The 20,211-nt window shown below is 41.2% G+C and overlaps 1 protein-coding gene across 7 annotated transcripts in view; it reads right to left on the bottom strand.

Moving 5' to 3' along the window:
- Positions 1–2,542: 2,542 nt before the first annotated feature.
- Positions 2,543–20,211, bottom strand: part of TNIK (TRAF2 and NCK interacting kinase) — a 389,309-nt gene continuing 371,640 nt past the window's right edge. For 4 of the 7 annotated variants that reach the window (XM_070466426.1, XM_070466422.1, XM_070466427.1 and 1 more), the window contains 9 exons: positions 19,652–19,763; positions 18,681–18,851; positions 17,828–17,971; positions 14,187–14,321; positions 10,048–10,148; positions 7,665–7,814; positions 5,716–5,875; positions 5,328–5,467; positions 2,543–3,153 (listed from right to left, as the gene is read on the bottom strand). In XM_070466426.1, coding sequence (XP_070322527.1) covers positions 3,070–3,153; positions 5,328–5,467; positions 5,716–5,875; positions 7,665–7,814; positions 10,048–10,148; positions 14,187–14,321; positions 17,828–17,971; positions 18,681–18,851; positions 19,652–19,763 — 1,197 coding nt within the window. In that variant the 3' untranslated portion in view covers positions 2,543–3,069. Of the gene's footprint in view, positions 3,154–5,327; positions 5,468–5,715; positions 5,876–7,664; positions 7,815–10,047; positions 10,149–14,186; positions 14,322–17,827; positions 17,972–18,680; positions 18,852–19,355; positions 19,443–19,651; positions 19,764–20,211 lie in introns of all 7 variants that reach the window. The other 3 variants (XM_070466423.1, XM_070466420.1, XM_070466421.1) reach the window with 1 other exon arrangement.

Here is a 20,211-nt window from a genome sequence, read left to right as displayed (position 1 = left end):
AGTGGATTTTACTGCATGATCATCAATACTGAGTAGCAGGGAATGAAATGATCTAGTGAAACTTTGGGGGAGGGAGGGCTCCATTTCTCTTTGCATACAAATCTTAATAAAAACTTTTTAAGCTTTGAATCTAGTTTCAGTTTTAGTGTTTCTTATAGGGGATTTTATCTCTAAAACTGGCTCATTTTATTTTTAAGATGATATTAACAGGGATGAAAAGTACAACCACCCCCTTGTTTCTGCCAAAAAAAAAAAGAAAGCAAACTGAAATGTTGGTAGTTGTTATGAGCCACAAGAACAGTTATTCTGAAATACTCTGCATGACCTAGGCCTCCAGTATTTCAGGGCTAGGGCCTGTCCTTATGGAGGAAAATGTATTTTTGGAGATAGAAGCTTCAAGGAATTCTTTAGAAATCTTTTAAGGAGCACAGATTTGTGGGGGGCCGTTTTAAATTTGGTTTTGCCTTGTACTCTGTGTAAAATATTTGTACAAAAATATAAAAAGCATGGCTTGATGGTTAACGTCTGTGTTTTATTTTTCTTGGCACCAGAAAAGCTCATGTTCTATGTTATGTCACTGTACAGACTGTAAACAAGACTGCATTAATATTGTTTTCTTATGATTTTTTTGTTTCAATGAATCTAGATTTTAAAAAATACATTCACAAACTACCTTATGTTTAAACACAATGATTCCCTTTTATTTCTTTACTGTACCCCAAATCCCACAATAAAAAAATCAGTTAAAGCTGTGTGTTTCGAACTTATCACTTAGAAATCAAAACGAAACAAAACATAAAACAAAGATCAGTTTGCAACATAATTTAAAGAAGCTTCTGGTTCAAAATACCACAGCAGCAATATAAAGAGCTGGTGGCAATCACATGCGGGGATGAGACCCAAATCAATGTGTCTTGTCCATGTCAGCATCCAATTACAGTAGTTGCTATTCAATCTCAAACGTTATTGCTGAATTTGTGGCATGGAATTTGCTCAGCAGCAGAACCTTAGCAGTAAAAATGAGAACGGGAGGATTTCATTGCTTTTGAGCGCTAAAGGGACCACAATGAGGACATCTTGGTGATCGCCTGAAGATAATCCTCAATTCCATTTGTGTGTTACCTGCTTAAAATAAATGCAAATGACAACCACCTTTACAGGAGGGGCAGAATCAGCCACTTCAAAAACTAGAGTATTTCCCCTTCCGTGTCCCCCCCTTGCCCAGGCCACCAGATTGAAATGGTGCTGTTTTCCTAATGTGTATTTCGTTCTCATTAATAGTACATCAGCTGCTCATGTATTTAGGCAAAATCAGTAGGCTCATAGATGTTTTTGGTTTTGGATCTGTTTATAGTAATTGTTTTCTCCAGAAACAAGCCACGTTAGTTTTGTTGCTGTTGGATTTTTTTTTTTTTTTCCAATTTTCAAGAACAATTTGGTCAACTACTGTTTTGTTTTAAGAATGTGAAAGACAGCTGAGATTGCCAGTTGAGCTCTCTATATGTCTCCTGGAGATAACACTGCTGTGATGAACAGCGAAACGAAACAAACGAAACGAGGTAGGTTAAAACAGGAAGCGCGACACAGATACTGTTTTGCAACACCTTGATACCACGGCGGCCATGCTCGGAGCTTTGGGAAAAAAAACCCCAGACAGTCACGCAAAAGTTCAAATCATCTGCGGAAGAGTTTGTAAGGACACAAGTCAACCTGAACGAAATACATACATATCTCTGCACAAACGTTGTTTACCGGATATTGGGTAATTTGGAGGAAGGTAAAATGATTAGGGTCTCAGAATTTCGGCCAAAGCCTTGCTTTCAAGTTCTATAAAATCTGAACCAATGATGCCTGCTGGATCCCAGGCAGGCTTAGTAGTCTAGTCCCTTCTCTCACCAACCCAGAGAGAACACAGGCAGCTCAGAAACATTTATTATTATTATTTTTTCAGTCACAGTTTTCATCTTGAGACAGTGGCACCCTCAGGAGGAAGCTGGGAGTAACTAGAGCCTGGATGTCACCGATTCTCCAATTCCCAGAAAGAACAAGGTCTTAACTCCTAACGAAGCCCAAACAGAGTGACTTCCTAGCTGGGAAGTTTTGTGCATTTGAAAAAAAAAATGTGTGTGTGTGTATATATATATATACATTTTTAGCTTGTTTCCAGAAGCTCTTTCCATCTGACCCCCTCTGTCATCCCATCTTTTGTCCTGATCTGTTGCAGTAAGCATTGAGGCAACGTTGTATACAGAGTCCCTCATTCACTGCAGCCAATGGCACTACTATCCCATGCAACACACTCTGTTCTGTACAGGGCCCTATAAAATAGGGCCTGCCAGACTCACAAAAATGGTAGTTGATTTTATTAGTCTAAGGCTAGTAGTTTAGCCATTTAAAATCTATTTCCCAAAAGAGGGGAATACTAGTATTTTTCTTCTCTTTTAAAAATTCATTAGCAGTTGCTATCAAAAAGCAACCTCTTGGGTTGGTGAAGGTAAAAGAGTTCTAAAATTACCCCACTGTGTAGTTATGGCCTTCAGTGTAAAGAGATAAGGTACATTTATTGTGCTGTCTCTCACCATTTGAAGTTGGAGATCTTAACAACATATCATTTACTTAAAGCTAGCAGGCAGACAGAATTAAAAACAGACACTTTCTCAGTATGCATTCTCTCCCCATTCTTACAAAGTAAGGGGGTAAAGAAAAAAAAAAGGTAAAAAACAAAACAAAACTCAAAAATCCACCGTAACACAGCTTAATCATAAGAGCACACAATATTTGTTTCTATCCCTAACTCCGAAGGGCACATGGTCCATCTCTGTCCATAGACAACGCAGCATTCTTGGGGATCTCCTGGAAATTCCTGCCACCTTTTTCTCTCCTTCTCAACCAGGCTGCAACATTGAAAGATGGACTGTATCGGGATGGGTGGAGGGAGAGGAAAAGGGGAAAGCAGTATGTTCAACCAAGCCTTCTGATTCTGCCTCTAGACTGGCAATAAGTCCACATGAGTTATGTTCTTTTAAATTAGAAATAACGCCATGAAGATAAGTGCCAAGTGCTCTTCTGTTACCAGTTCATCATGGAATTTCTGTTGAGGGTCATGAAAAACACTTGGCTACTTCCTCCAGATCGCACGGATGCAAAAAATACCTGTTTGAAATTAAAAAGAAGTTAGTTCAACTGCATGGTTTCTCTCCCTCTTTTCTTCAACCGTCCATCCATTTTTCTCTCACATGTCCTATCCTTGCCATGTGTCAGCTGTTAAGACTCAATGGCTGGTGTTTTTAAGGCATCTTTTAACACACTGTATCCTCTGTAGGCATTTCTGCCTTTATTCCTATAAGGTTACTATTACTTATCATGGTGTTGGCCTTCAGGGACCCAGAAGGGACTACCTCTTGATTTGCAACAACTCTTTGGGTGCTCACTTTTTATAAGGAAGTTTCTTGCTAGGATAATATGCTGGCTTTCTGGTCAAGAACACAACAGGTCCTTTGTTAATTTCTGGAAAGTCACAGGGGCTCCCCTCACCTCTCCCCTATTGACAAGAGGGCAGACTTTGGGAATGAAAGTCAAGAGGGAATTTGGGGCCTACTGATTACTACACAGCCTCATTTTTCAATTTTTAAAATAAAAACAAAAATAAGTGGCTCTAGTCAGATAGGATAAGGTGTTTAGTGCCTATTCACTTTGGCATTTCAAGAGTTAACACTTGGCTTCTCTGCTGATGTGATGATGAAGGCGTATCCTAGGCTGAAGGAGATCATGGCATTCATAAGGAGAACCACAGTCCATTAGGTCTGGGTCTGCTAAATCATTTTATCAAACAACTCAGAGAAGGGAGCAAGATTTGGGGTACTGCTTGCCTGAGCCGAACATCCATGAACCGCTGCCTAGGAAAAGAATATTACGTGCTTTGGCCGAGTCCTTTAAGAATCAGCCGACACCACACTTTGGTCCAAGGCATTTACTTTGTCACTAGTGTAAAGTCTCTGCTACTTCATTTCCACAACTTCTTTAGAAGAACATTGCTGTCTCTCCCAACAACTTCTTAGGAAGCTCGGTGGAAATGGGTGTCATTCAGCTAATGCTACATCTATTAGTAAAGCTACTGTGGGGTCAGTGGGTCACAATGGGGAAGCACAGAGGGACTGCGGAAACACAACCAGGGGAGGAAGGGGCTGCTGCTCTCCAGGTTCTGTCTGCCCTGCCTCTAAACCTCAGGTCCCTGACACTGGTGTGGTCTCAGCCTCTTCCTGAGGGTGTGGACAGGGCTTGCAATAAGGCTTCTAAGGGTCCTCAATGCACTAGAGTTTGGGGGTCCGTGCCTAGATCAGTCCTGGCCTTATGATCCCCAGAGACTAGGTGGGGGCTGGAATTTTACTTGGGGTCAGGTCTGTTTTCTGGCATATTCTGATGAGGCCCTGGAAACCATTCTTGCCACCTCCAGCTGTTGTCCACCCAGACCACACCGCGTCAGATTAATTGGCAGCTCCAGAATCATACTAAGACCAGCCCGGCTTCCAGGGAATGGGAGAGAGCCAAGAGACATAGGTCTGTTCAACCCATCACAGTCTTTTCTATAAATGTTTACGTTGGCTGATTTGGGGGACAGCGTTTCTAAATTGACCATAGTCACAAAGGATGAATTCACAAATACAGTATAGCTTAGCTAGTGAGAACTCTGGGTGAGTCTACAGGGAGGGCAAGGGGGAAGAATACCCTTCTGGGCGACTGTTCATGCCAGACGAACACCGCCAATTTCACTGGAAAACAGTCCCCCTATGATACTTCAGAAGAAACATGGCTGGAATGACACAGAACATGGCACTAGTTGAGTTTGTGATTGTGCATTCCTTAAGGAATGGGGGACACTTCTCAAAAAACTTTATATTTCTACATGTCACATGTTTTACATTTAACGTTGAATATAATGTGATGGGTTATGCCCCAATAGTGATTCTGTGAAAAGTCTAAAAGTGGAGTATGAGGTTGACCCTCTGTGAAATGATTAATGATGGGCCAACTCTTCTAAGTGCTTAGGAGAATTTGGGGTATTTGCTGAGTCATCTTAAGGCCTGCAGGCCACATGAGTTACTAAGAGTTTACAAGAAATTTTTAGATGTTTCCATGTCTTTTTTTGATGTGTGAATAGTATATTTTGAGGGTTCACATGAGTCAAACCAAATAATGCCATTTCAAGATAATATTGATTGTTTAACACAGATGTGATTCAAATCAGTATAAAGGAAAATGAAGGTTTCACAGGTACCTGGTGGTCTCTTAAAATGCAAACACTAATGCAAATGTTGAAACGGATTTACCTTATCATTTCTTTCACATAGAAACTTTAACCTTTGAGCTCGCTTATGCATAAATACTCCATCCAAATGTCCTGTTTCCACTGACCGGATCTCAATAGCTTTCTCGCCCCAGCCCATTATCTGATTGGAATGAATGTAGGCTGTCAAAAGGAATTTCCAAAACTGCATTAAAAACATTAGATGGGCAATAACTCACAGCATCTGTTCACATCTTAACCACAAAAATGACAAACGACTTGAGATAAACAGACAAAGCAAGTCTTACAAGTGTTATTCACAGACTTTTTTTTTTTTTTTTTGTGGAATCAAATGGTTGTTTCACATTTCTTGACTTTCGTTTCATTTGGGGGGTGTAACTGCTGAAGGAGATAAGGAATGGTTAACCTACCCACAGACGTGGGCATTTCTCCCCATTGGAGCACCACATCCTTAGTTATCCGGCCGTAGGTGTTTACATACACCCCCTCATCCTCATAGCAAACAAGCATTTCCATTCCATCTGTCTTAGGCAAGATGACAATGGCATGAGGAGTGATATTGCCCTGAATCTAGAAGACAAAGAAAGGCCAGGCATTATTCTTTTTCAAAATAAGACGGTATCTTAACTATTAACTTCTAAGAATTGAAAAAAAAGTTCTTTCATTTCTCTTTTCCATTTGCACTCTAGAGACTGATGTTTTGCTTTGCTTAATTTAACCACTGACCTGCCAGATACCCTGGGAAATACAAACTTAGGGATGAAGTCAAGAATCCAATTTACCTGTTCCTAAGAGCAACAACTACAACATTGGAACACCTGCTCTGTGCCAAGCACGGGCTCTTTACATACGTAACTTCTGGGCCTTAGAAAAGCTCCACACAGTAGGTATTTCTGTCCACAGGGGAAGTGACTGCATCTCAGACAGGTTATGTAACTTGACCAAAGCTGTCCTAGCATGTGGTGGTAAAATTGGGATTTGAGCACATTCTCATGAACATTGAAAAAAATCTCATGTTTTTTTGTCTACTTTTAAAAAAGATGAGGAAAAATGCAAACCAGTTGAATATGCTAGAAACAGCCTATATGGGGCCAAAAGTTGGGACCAGAATAGGCTATGAAAATTCCAAACAGATTGTTTATCTGGGTGACTAAATAAAAGAATAATCCAAATTAATGGCTTGTTGAGAAAAAAATTTTTAATTACCATTCATTAAAAAGAAGCATACTATTCAAATAAGCGTAGACTGACTTGCATGAAGACAGACATGGGATTGCTGTGACCCCCTGGTGGAGAATGTCATGGCCGTCCAGTAGGTGCAGGGTGGACATGACCGAGGGGTTGGAGGACAATCATGGGGATAGCTTGGTCCCCTCATAAAAGAGCATAGGTTGCGAGTCCCGTGTGCATGTACACACACATGAGAAAAAGCTGCAATGTGGTAACAAATGATGTGCGTATGCCATGCACTAAAATAACTTTTTTCAATTGTTGTGCTTCTGTGGAGTAAAGTCTTTAAACTCTTTAAAATACCAAACAGCAACAGACTGAATCTCAGACTTTGTTGATGACTAGTTTCTACTGTATGTTAGCCTTGGACTATTACATATGGGAGACACAATTTACACTGCACTTCTCCTACTACGTGAAACCATGGGCAGCATTTCCTTTAAAAAGTCATGTTTTAGGCAATGTGTCAGGATAGTAATATTAATACTGCAAATTGCAGGACCCTGTGCTGTGTTCTTTAGATGCATCACCTCATTTAATGCAGATGATAACTCTATGTGATAGGTCCTCTTAGCCCATTTTACAGATGTGAAAGCTGAGGGCTGAAGAGGCTGCCCAATGTGTCCATTATTGCAAAATGAATACATGCTAGAGCCAGAGTATGTGCTTGGGGGTGTCTGATTTTACCACGTGACATTGTCTTCCACTTGAAGAGAGGAACAAGAGCAGAAAAAGGACCACTGGCCTTCTTCCACATAAAATGAACCAATCTCCTTCCCAAAGTAAAAATAGAAGCTCATTTATTATACTCTTGGTTTAAAAAATAGAATTTGTGCCCTTGAATGAAAACATCATATGTATTTTAATATAAAATCCAAGGAAACAACATGTCCAGTAAATGGCAAATAATTGCTATTACATGTTACTCAGTTTCAAGCAGCTGTAAAAATTGGTTAAATTTACATGTTTTATGTATGAAAAGTATAATCTATTTGGTGAAGGCTAAAAGTCTATCTGCTTTACTGATTAGTAAAAGTTAGCATGACTTTCACTACAAATGTACAAAAACAAATCTCTACACGCAGATTGTCGAACAGAGAGTCTTTAAAGTCTGCTTTTGAGAACTTACATGAGATGGTATGTAGATATCATAAGAGTTTCCTGAATCAACATCAATTACATGGAAACCAGTGTGTGAACCAAAAATAACCTTTAATCTTTGACCTTCTTCTACCGTGAGATCAACAAGCAGTGGCTTGTGCTGGAGATCTGCAAAAGACTTTAAACATCACCCAGTGAGAGTCCACATCATGCAAAGACATTATGTTAACAAATTTTTTCCTTTAGCTATTTCCTGTGGGAGTTCACGTCTGACTTTTCTTAAATCGAAAAGCTAGGAAATCTTTCTTTCAGTTTTAGAGCTAGTCATATTCTGGCTCTAGGAGGAAGAGTCTAGCATCCATTTGTGCCCCTTGCTCTATCCCTTGTCCTCCAGGGAAGAGAAGTTGGCTTGCAGTTGTCAATTTTGACAGTGTTATCATATATTAAACATATGGTGCCTCGGTACTGCTGTTCTTTCATGTTTATATCTGGCCTTTTCCCCAAGAAGGTCCGGTCACCTCCCTGGCCCCTTTCCTTTCTGAGTGACAGCCAGGCCCATGCATGGCTATTACTTGTTTAGGGACAGCCTGGGAGGCGGGCAGCTGGGGCCAGTTCTGTGCTAAATAAGCCTGTTCTGAGTTATCATGCCTGCTCTGGTTCTGACTGTCCTGGGTGAGTGAGTGCCCATCAGACGGGCACCTTCTCTAAACTTAATGTGGAGATCTGAGGCTTGGGTTTGACCAACAGAGAGAGAAGGTTGAGGTGGTACAGCTCAATACTTGTGGCTTACATTGGCTAGCTGAGTTTACCTAGACAAAAAACAAAGAGTTCCAGCCACATCTATCAAAGTTCTGTGTGTGAGACTCTGGAGTCTAAGCCCCAGGTAACTGTTCAGTCTCCCCTCTTTTTCCTCTGCCATTATTTCAACCCCACTCTACCTGTACTGGCCTGGAAATCTGGGAGAGAATCTGTGAAACCACAAGTGCCTTGGCCGCTTAACAGACTCCTCCTTCCTTTTTTACTAACATCATTTTCACGTATGGGAGGTTTTGAGCCAAATGTCCTCGTCCCATAGGAGGGCTCAACCTCCTGCCAGCTCCAGACTTTTCCTATTCAAGTCCTTGTCTTTGCTCATCCCTCCTTCCAGGCTGCCCACGGTTTGCTGAACAAAGCATTCTGCCATCAGTTCTGCACTTTGGCTTGTAAGCTGATGGCAGTAACTTCAGAACTGGAACGGGTCTTGATTGAAAAGCTTTTGCAAAGAGAGACTTTGGCAGAACAGCAGCACCACTGTAGCTTTCAGGAGTCATCCCAAGTGTTATTACTAACCCAATGCAGCCCCAAAATTCTTCCCCATAAACGTGGGGTTATGGAGGGGTGCCCATTTCCATCGATGAACCCACCTTCCTGAGCTCATCACAAACGAACTCCTTGTGCTGCTAAGAGAATAAGACAGAACTGGGGTGCTTCAGCCCTGAAGAGGGGCTCATAATGTTCCCAGGGCAGCTTCTGCCCTCACATGGCTTAGGTGGCAAGAAATAACACGTAAAGGGTCAAAGAAAGATGAGCATTGTAAAGGTAGGGAGCAAAGTGAGAGCCAAGGAGATGTAAAGAGAGAGACATGGGCAGAGAGAAAGAATGGACAGAAGATAAATTAACACGGGCTATGGGGAGGCTGTGTATCTCTGAAAACATCAGACTGCCTGTAAGTCCTGGTCCTTCTGGCATTTGGGGGTCAGCTTTCAGGAGCTGGAGTCAGTGGGACCAGCATCACCCCATACTACTTCTGTTGATTCTCAAGAGTGATCAAGCCAACCACGGCGAGTACAGACTTAGACAAGATAAAAAGTGAAAAAGCAATGAAAACTGAAGGATGCAGAGAATCTAGGCCATTTCCACATGTGACTCTATTCAGTATTCACTTCACTGAAGTCCAATAGCAGTGGGGATATATGACCATCAAGTGAGTTTTAGGGACTTTAAACCAAAAAGGCTTAAGAGGATTATAAGATTAAGAGACTCAGTTCAAACTTGAGATACAGTGCTGCTGTTGGTCTGCCTTTTTCAGATGAAATACCAGAGTTAGGTGGGGGTGTAATGACTCTCATTGTCTAATATTACAATGAATGCTTTGCCTGGTAACCATTCCCCATTAAAAGCCACTTAGAGGTGATGGTGCATAGACCTGAAATGGAGGAGGAAGGTGCACCCAAATTTTAATTTGATTAATTTAATAACATTTGCTAATACCCAGTCTTTACTTTTAGAATAACAAACAAGAGTTCCTACACTTTTAAAAGAGAATTATTCTATATAGAAAAATTGGTACAAGTCTGTGTAAGATAGAGCACTGTTACCTGGTGGAAACCTAAAGAAACAAGCCCTTGTTACGTAATCACATGTCTACTTACCTTAAATGCCATGAACTTATGATATGGTTTAGGAGCCCAAGCATATATCTCCACAGCATTCTTTAAGGCAATCACCAAGAATTTGATCCTTTCATATTTAACTGTAATAGAAACATTATGAGTTAAGTTTATTAATTTATTCCAGCTTCTGTGTTGATGAATGGTTCCCGGTGCCTCAGTGGTAAAGAACCCACCTGCCGATGCAGGAGATGCAAGAGACGAGGATTTGATACCTAGGTCTGGAGGATCCGCTGAAGAAGGAAATGGTAATACACTCCAGTATTCTTGCCTGGAGAATCCCATGGACAGAGGAGCCTGGTGGCCTACAGTCCACGGGGGTCACAAAGAATCAGACACCACTGAGCAGGCATGCACGCACACACACATCACTATATATCACCCTGATTGAGGGCGGTGCTCTGGTGTGGGATGTTCTTGAAAGTGAAACTTGCTCAGTCATGCCCAACTCTTTGCCTTCCCAGGGACTACACAGTCCACAGAATTCTCCAGGCCAGAATACTGGAATGGGTAGCCTCTCCCTTCTCCAGGGGATCTTCCCAAGCCAGGGACTGAACCTAGGTCTCCCACATTGCAGTTCTCTGGTGTGGGATATTCTTACAGGTATGGATTTAACTCCTTTAGTGAACTTGCCTGCAGAATACCTGGGGCCTTTTGCTTCCTGCTGAAAGCTCTATCTAAAGATGTAACTGGTTAGGACTGTCTCTCACCACCAAGTCTAGATGTGAATTACTTAAAGTAAGAAGAATCTGTATAAAAATCCTTCAGGTTTCCTTGCTTGGCTTTTATGTTCACTCACATGTAAGCAGCTGAGAGCTGGTATGGCAAGATGGGAGAAGAACCAACAAATGGGTAGAGATATAATGTCTGCTGTTTGCATATTATTCAAACTTGGATTCCAGTTATTGGAAATTTAAAAGGGACTAGTGCCCTTAACAAGAGACCCCAGAGAGATACCTCTCCCTTCCGACTATGTGAGGTTGTAACAAAAAGACAACTTTCTATGACCCAGAAAGCAGGCTCTCATCAGACACTGAATCTGACAGCACTTTGATCTTGAGCTTTACAGCCTCTAGAGCTTTGAGAAATAAACTCCTGTTGTTCATAAACCACCGAGCCTGTCATATTCTGTTACAGCATCTTGAACAGACTAAGACAATACACAGAGAGTTGTTTTAATTATTTACTGGCCACATGGCATGGTATGTGGGATCTCAGTTTCCTAACCAGGGATGGGACCTGTGCCCCTTGCATTGGAAGGCGGATTCTTTTTTAAAAATTTATTTTTAATTGAAGGATAATTGCTTCCAGAATTCTGCTGTTTTCTGCAAATATCAACATGAATCAGCCATAGGTATATGTATACCCCTCCCTCTTCAACCTCCCTCCCATCTCCCTCCCCATCCCACCCCTCTAGGTTGATACAGAGCCCCTCTTTGAGTTCTTTGAATCATACACCAAAGTCCCATTGGGATCTATCTATTTTCACATGGTAATGTAAGTTTTCATGTCACTCTCTTCATACACGTCACCCTCTCCTTCTTGCCCCACCCACTGTGTCCATAAATCTGTTCTCTATGTTGGCTTCTCCACTGCTGTGGAAGGTGAATTCTTAACTGCTGGACCACCAGGGAAGTCCCAGCAGTTGTTTTATTTTATCTTTCATAAAATGTTTGAACACTCAGAGTATTCTGTATCCTAAAGAAATCAGCCCAGGATAACTGACCAAATTCTTGCTCTTTGAATTCTTTTTCTATAGCATACCTCTCCATATTCTGTCTTTAATATACTTTCAACTACTTCTTCCGCAATTCACTTCCATATTTCTCAATGACATGCTAATAATGTTATTTAGCTAAATAATGTTATTTAGCTAATAATGTTATTTAATTTTTTTCAGTTGTGGATATTATCTGATATTAGCTACTGACTCTGGAGCCTGGAAAGGATCTTGTCTCTTATCACCGCCTCCTCTCTCTAGTTCTCTCTCTCTCAAATGTACCCATTTCTTCTTCTCTCACGTCTCCAACACACTTATAGTTACAATATCTGGTTAAGTCAATATCTTGTGCTAAAATCATTACTGTTCATAGATGAGACATGTGGTATACTCTTATTATAACTCCTTTCTTGTTTTCCCGAATTTTTTCCACTTCCTATTTCTTATGCATCTATCTCTAAGCACATGGAAACTTTCTGTTAGTGTTATAAATGCCTTTAATACAGTCAAATATGGCAGTTAATCTATTAGTAACATTTTTTTTTCTTGGAAGTACCTCTTCCTGAACCCTCCATTGTCCCACTCTGCTTGGACTAATTTCTCTCTCTCTCTCCACACACACAAACTGGTTTTGTTTCTCCGGAGAACTCTGGCTAATACAGATGGGTTATAAATTACTAAGTGAAAAAAATGTTTCCTTTAGAACTTTGAAGGCCTTGCCCCATTGTCTTCTAGTCTTCCAGCATTGCTATAAGTCCCAGGCCATCTAATTCTGGGTCTATTATATGTAAACTATTTACTTATTATTTATTTATGGTTGCACGGTGCAGCTTGTGGGATCTTAGTTCCCTGACCAGAGGTCAAAACCAGACCTTTGGCAGTGAGAGCGTGGAGCCCCAACCACTGGACCACCAGGGAATTATTTACTTGTAATTTGAAAGCTTTAAGAGCCTTCTCACTTCCTGGGTACTGAAATCTCATGTTGCTGTGCTGTGTCTTCTCGTTAAGTCTTTTTTCACTCATTTTTCAGTATTTCATTCATTTTCATATACTAGGTACTCAGTGAATCTTTTTATTTGGAGATTTTTGAGGTCTTAATTCTAGAAACTTTTCTTGTATTTCTTCTTTGATGCCTTCTTCCCCTTCCATTTCTTAATTTCTCTTTTTCCTAAAACTCATGTAACGTAGATTTTGAACCACTTGGATTGAATCTTTTTGTTCTCTTACCCATCCTCTCCTTTTTCTTTTCATCCCACTTTCTAGGACATTTTTCATCTTTATCTTCCAACCCTTTTATTATACTTTTTATTCCTGCTTATACATTTTAATTTCCAAGGTGTTTTCCTTGTTCTCTGAATGACATTCTCCAACCTTCTTTCATCTTCTTTTTTTAAAACCCTATTCTTTTATGGAAATGGTACTTCTAATCTCCTTGAAGTTATTATAGTTTCTTAAAAAAATTTTTTTTTTTGGTTTCACTCTTCTTTATCCTTGTTTCCTCTAAAGTCCCTTCTTTCTAAGTTTCCTTCCTATTAGCAGATTTCCCCACTGTATGCTATTGTGGGCTTATCAACTGATGGGCTTCACTTTTAAGGTGGTTAGATAGCATGCTTTTTTCACAATATGTCAAATATTAGTACCTGAACACCTTTTCTTTCTGGCCATTTAGCTAACCTAAAGGCAATCATTCAATCTCTTGCTTGGGGATATAAGCATGACTGGCAACATTTGGGGAGCCAAGCAGGATAAGAAGGTGTGTGTGTGTATTACTGTGTCCTCATAATTCATTATTCCCCATCAAGAGACTGGCTGTGCCCACCTTTCATCTTCTGCTGCAGTCAGGGAGGGTGGCTGCCTGACAGTTCTGTAGGATTTGCTGTTCATAAGCTTTCCAACAATCCTCCCATTTTTAGTCCCACCCTCACCTCCACCTCAAATACACCTGGGGCCTCAGGTCGTAGGCCTTTCTGGATTCTGTTGAGTGACTGGGTTGATTTTGATGACTTTGCTCAGAGCAGGCTTAGAATTCAGCATTTCCTGATCACTTAGGTCTATTCCAAGTCATCTAACTACTCTTGTTCAATTTGTTGACATCTCTTGTTATCTGGTTTGTCTTCTCCTGGTCCCTTTGTCCTTGTGGGTTGACAGCATTTTTATTCTTTTATTGTCATTTTAATGGGTCTTTGGGAGGAAGTCAAACTGAAGCCTAGGACATTATTCTGAATGCAGTCTTTGAACTTCATCAATATGACCTTTGGGGAAATAATGCAAGTATATTTAAAGTTCCAGCAGTGTCTTAAACTGGTGACAGATGCATCACCAGTATCTGATAGAAAAAAACTGAATGAAACTTAGCTGAATAATTTGGATTGAGCAAACAATTCCACATCTTGAGACTTACCAACTTTGTAATGTATACAGCCTTCCAAGTCTCCCACAGTGATCCAGCCTTGTTTCTTTTCTACTTCTGGGTCATTGTGTAGTATTCTGTTTCTTAACCATGAAAGATAGTAAACTCGTAACTTATTCTTCTTTCCTGTTAAAATAACAGAGCTTTAATTTCAAGGTCTGGAGACAGCTTTTTCTCTTAATCCTTCCCCATCTCCATTTTATTTTTATTTACATTTGTGTGCATGTGTGAAGGCATAATAACCAGTGTCTCCAGCATCATCAAAGTACTGCATCTGCCAGAACTTATGATTAAAACAGGCTTAAGTGTTTTGGGCAAATAATCATTGTATAATTTGGCCACCTGATGTGAAGTGCTAACTCACCAGAAAAGACCCTGATGCTGGGAAAGCCTGAAGGCAAAAGGAGAAGAGGGCAGCAGAGGATGAGATGGTTAGACAGCATCAGTGACTCAACGGACATGAAATTGAGCAAACATCAGGAGACAGTGGAGGACAGAGGACTGGTGTGCTGTAGTCCATGGGGTCACAAAGAGTCAGACATGACTTACTGACTGAAGAACAACAACCACTTTTTACTTTTTTTTTCTTTCACATGAACTTCATTTTTAAAAATATTTATTTATTAAATTAATTTAAATTTATTTGGCTCTGCCAGGTGTGGCGTGTGGGATTTAGTTACCCTGCCAGGGATTGAACTTGGGTCCCCTGCATTGGGAGCAGGAAGTCTTAGGCGCTGGACCACCAGGGGGGTCCCTGGTGGTCTCTTATTTGAGCAAGCTACTCTTATTCACTCCTCCCAATGCAAAGGGCAATGCCTGCTCAGTAAGACCTAATTCTGTAACAGAACAGTTGATCAGCATTCCAAAACATTCCAGGTCTAATTACACGAAGGAGTGTTGACGGACATTTTGGCATACTCAGGTGTGACTGCCTTTTCCTCATCTTCTACCCAACACACCATATGTTAATGCAGAGCCTCTTATTCGCCTCCTCTCTTACTTTAAAGATGACAGCTGGTCGTAGTTTCATTTTGCTAAACAGAAAAAGGCATTGCATAAGGATATGAGAAACAAGTTCAGTGAAGGCAATCTGGACTCAGAAAATAACCCTGGAAGAGTTTATGGTGCTGAGATCCCTGAAAGAAGTACCAAACAGAAATAAGAATGGAGAAAAAGATGTGTACTTGTGCAAAAATGTACAATTCCCTTGGGAAATGTTGGCAAAGTGATCCTGGAGTAAAGAATTCTTAGGATGACAAGAAAACACCTTAAAAACATTGAGGCATATACAAAAGCTAAATTTAATCAACCATCTGAGAGTATCTAAATACCAGATAAGAAACTGTCCTTTGGGGTGACTTTTTCTAAGTGATCAGAAATTTACCCACTTCTTGGATACTTACTTTTCCTTTGATGTCTTGTTAAAAATACGTTTTGCAGATGTGATATATAACAGAGGAGGAGAATTCATTAAAACATTGCACACTGGATTTGACAGAAGAACATCTTTATTACTGAAATTAAGGGAACCACTGTGCAGTTATTATTCCTCTTTACAGTTGAAAGCCTTGAGTATGCATTGATTACAATAGCCAGGATGGGCAGGAGACTGGTGCTTTCTCTTTCTCTGTGCCAACCCAGATGAGAGGGCACTTCAAGAAACTTTGGCTCATATTTTCTTCTTTCCCTATCCATGTGCTTCATGATAGCTGGGAATAGTTACACTTTTAAAAATGATGCGTCACATAAAGAAGCTTGAACATGAATTTTCTGATATCATTTCCCCTTTTGGTAGGTGTCTGGCAGATGTACGGCTGTAAATTTGATTTGGGGGTGTAGCAATCAAGAACTCACTGCCCACAATAAAGGACTGTGTTAGACCATCAATCGTGTCCTACTCTTTCCAATCCCATGGACTGTAGCCTGCCAGATTCCTCTGTCCATGGGATTTTCCAGGCAAGGATACTCGAGTGGGTTGCCATTCCCTTCTTCAGGAGATCTTCCCAACCCAGGAACTGAACCTGGGTCTCCTGCACTGCAGGTAGATTCTTTACCATCTGAGCCACTAGCAAAGCCCAAATAAAGGACTATAGTGAATTAAATGATAACATAAGAAGAATTTACTTGGTTAACCTTTGTTTGGGGAGAATAAAAAGAGATGAAACTCTGAGCATTCAGTGGAAAGGTAAAAGACAGACAGAACCGTGGCATCTCGTGAAGGCATCTTCTCAAAACAGAAGCATAGCGTGAGAGCTAAACCCTATTTAAGACTCAACCCAGGGCGAACCCAATGTGTCTCTTTGAGAAACAGAGGCTGGTTCTCAAGCTTGGCTGCACAGTGGAGACACGTCAGGAGCTACCAAAGCCTCTGTGACCTGGGCCACATCCCAGACTCTGACCCACTAGTGTGGGTCACATCCTAGATTTTTCACATCTCCTCAGGGGGTTCTAATGTGCAGGGGTACAGTTGGTTTCATACTGGAGGGGATGGGAGGGGGGCAAAAGGGGCATTATTTATCAAACCCCTTCAAACACCATCTGCAAGGAAAAACTTTCAACAGACATAAGGTCTTTCAGGTTACAGTTTTAACCTGTCAGTAGTAAGGCCTTCACTATCATCTCCATATTTTTTATTTATTTACTTGCTGCGTCGGGTCTTAGTTGCATCATGTGGGACCTTTGGTTGTGGGGCACGGACTCTCTAGTTGTAGCACATGGGCTCAGTACTTACAGCACCTGGGCTCAGTACTTGCAGCACATGGGTTCAGTACTTGCAGCACCTGGGCTCAGTACTTATAGCACCTGGGCTCAGTACTTGTAGCACATGGGCTCAGTAGTTGTAGCACATGGGCTTAGTTGCTCCACAGCATATGGGACCTTAATTCCCTGACCAGGGATTGAAACCTAAATTTCCTGCATTGCAAGATGAATTCTTGTTTCTATTTGTTTCTCCACATTGATTCATTGTATTATTTTTATTGAAATACAGTTGATTTACAGTATTATATTGGCTTCAGTGCACCACATAGAGATTCAGTATTTTTACAGATTGTTCTCCATTAATGCAAGATGAACCACTGGAACACCAGGGAAGTCCCTGTCTCCATCTTTCTTAAGGCTCTTTTTGGGAACCAGAAAGCTGCAGAGTGTAGCAATAATGATTCCTACAGTCAAATCTCCTCACAGATGCAATCACCTATGGGCCAGCAGCACTTGCTAAAGCATCTGTGAACTATAAGCTAAAGCAGTTTTTACAAGAAAAGAGACCAGAGAAATTTCTCCTTATAAAAGTTCTCACTCCCAGAAGCCTACATTTTCATATTCTCCTTCTGAGAACAGACAGTGGTGATTGGAGTTGCAGACACCTTAAGATCCTTGCTGAGTCCCAGTAGGAATAAAGCCCCATAAGCACACAGCTGTCATGTCTCTGTCTGATTCAGATTTCAGGCAGAGCTGAGAGACTTCCCTTTGAAGGTCAGAATCTCCAGAGTTAGAAAATGTGGGTGGTATCACTCACTGCACTGTCAATTCACTATGCCACTTGCTGGTGGGACGAGGAGAGCTTACTATTCCTTCAGAAATGAGGCGATCGCCTTTCCCACCCATGCAGATCTGGTCATCTCACAACATACCTGATATTGTCACGAGGACATTCAGTCCCTCGAGCACATCCATCTGCTGAAATCGCCTCCGGTTGATCAGATTATAAACTTTGCCTTGCCCACTTCGGTCCAAAAGCATCAGGCCATTTTCGGTTCCCACCAGGAGGTTTACACCTGCAAATTTAAGAAGGGTCCCCAGACTGACTCTGACAGGCTTTACTCTCCTGTGTCTGGGGTCCCTGCAAAGCCTAAGAGCTGTACCTTGTAAATATAAACTAGTGAGCAAGTAGGCATACCACAGTAGGGAGTGTAGAAGTAGAAGCTCTGAGACAGTAATTAAATCACTGTTGCTCTAACAATGAAATTAGTGTTCTTTTATAAAGTGGTAGCAGCATTCATTACATGAAGCTGCTCTACCTCCTAGAATAGTGTTCTGGAGAGGAGCCTGAGGCATGGCTGGGGTGCCAGCACAATCTGCCTTCATTCCTTTGCTGTGACACCCACCCTTTTCTTGGCTCTCTCGGTGACTCCCACCTTGAGACCTCGCCAAGGTTCACCCCACTCATATTCATGCAGCGATTCCTAGTTCTCTCACCTCTCACATATGCTCACACTGTGCCGGGCATACGGTAGGTGAGTATTAAGTGGGAGCTAGGTCTGTTGTTGGTTTAAGCCCATCTCTGTTGGGCGACAAGATCATTTTGGATCTCCTTCTGTTATCCTGAGTGTATCAGTTCTTCCTAAATATAAAATTGCTCTTGATCTTTCCTGAGGCCAAGATAGTTCCAAGTCAGGTCTCTAACTTGGTAAGATTGAATCAACACTCCTCTGATGGTAAGATTTCTCTTTAATCCATTAATGAATGTTACAAGCACCAACTTACCCCACAGAGCTGCACAAAGTATTTCTGAATTGAATCGCTTCTTATATTTTCTGATCTCTGGTGTGTCGCTATGAGGCCGAATGTTGGTTGGGTTTACGTTCACCACTGAAATCTTCCTTGCTTCATTTAGTTTGGCCTGTTCTTGCCTAAGAAGTTCGCTAGTAAACAGAGCTTTGAGAAAAAGAATCAAAGAAATCAGTGGCATCTTGAAATATAAACCAATGGAGACATGGAGAAGGGGCTTCAAAACACTAGGGTTTTTCCTTGTTTAGTATGCTTTATAGTAAAGGCAAAGAAATGCTGAAACTATAAATATTTTACACTTTTTAGTAGAATCAAGTACAAGTCATTCATAAAAGCAGATTTTATTTATTAGTAAAATAGGTTTATAGACTCTACTTGAGCAGTTGAAGGAATTAATAGTCATCTCATAAAATTAAATATACTATCCCCATCTCCTGTTATATATGCTGGAAAGATTTACTTTTTGAAATGCCACGTTATCCATCGACAAACTGGCCTAAGGTGAGTCTGATGATTAGTGAGTTGCAGAATTCTAGAAAGCAAGACTCTCCTCTAAATCAGCCAGACTTTTGCAGTGGGAAGCACACACCTAGAACTCAACACAACTCAACACGCATTTATTAAGTTTCTACTGCGTGCACAGCATTGTACCCAGAAACTGCTTTTGAGAAATAGGTGGTGAGTTTGGAGATCTCGGAGGAACAGCTTTTCCCAGGGCCCCTGGATACCTCTGGGTTCCTACCAGAATCAAAACAGAAAAGGTGAAAAAAAAAAAAAAAAAACCAGAACTTTGAGGAATCCTATAAAAAAATAAAAAGTCTTCCTTTTAAGACAGGGCCTAAGCAGTTAATGGCTTAACTACTGAATGAAAAATTAATTTTTTTAATCAGGCCATATCAGAATGGAAAAGCAAGCTGTTTCTAAAACATCGGGGACTTCTAACTTACCCGCAGCTGATGATTCCTCATCCTCTTCATCTTCATCAGTGGGAGACGTCTGGTATACCCTGGGGTCCACAAAGGGGGTGAAGGAGGCTTTGGTGCTGCTCCCCAGGCCATACTAGTCAATAAGCAAGAAGATTAAGAAGAGCAGATAGGTAAATACCACAGCAACCAACAACGCTAACAATACTCTGCTTGGGCTTTAAAATTACTAAGTGAAAGTGAAAGTCGCTCAGTTGTGTCCAACTCTTTGCGACCCCATTGACTGTATAGTCCACGAAATTCTCCAGGCCAGAATATTGGAGTGGGTAGCCTTCACCTTCTCCAGGGGATCTTCCCAACCCAGGGACTGAACCCAGGTCTCCTGCATTGCAGGCGGATTCTTTACCAGCTGAGCCACAAGGGAAGCTTACTAGAGACTCTTCAAACTACCCAACTGTATACACCCTAACCACCAAGTCAAAGGCTATGGTTCTCTCTCTAGCTTCTCCTGGTATTGGTTCCTCACTAACCACTGGATCTTGGTAGGAGTTCGTGAATTATCAGACTGCAAGAGCTGCAGTGAG

The sequence above is a fragment of the Odocoileus virginianus genome, chromosome 4 (genome assembly GCF_023699985.2).
Source record: "Odocoileus virginianus isolate 20LAN1187 ecotype Illinois chromosome 4, Ovbor_1.2, whole genome shotgun sequence".
NCBI lineage: Eukaryota > Metazoa > Chordata > Mammalia > Artiodactyla > Cervidae > Odocoileus > Odocoileus virginianus.
Note: the sequence above shows the minus strand (reverse complement) of the source record. Positions and strands in the feature narration are given on the sequence as shown.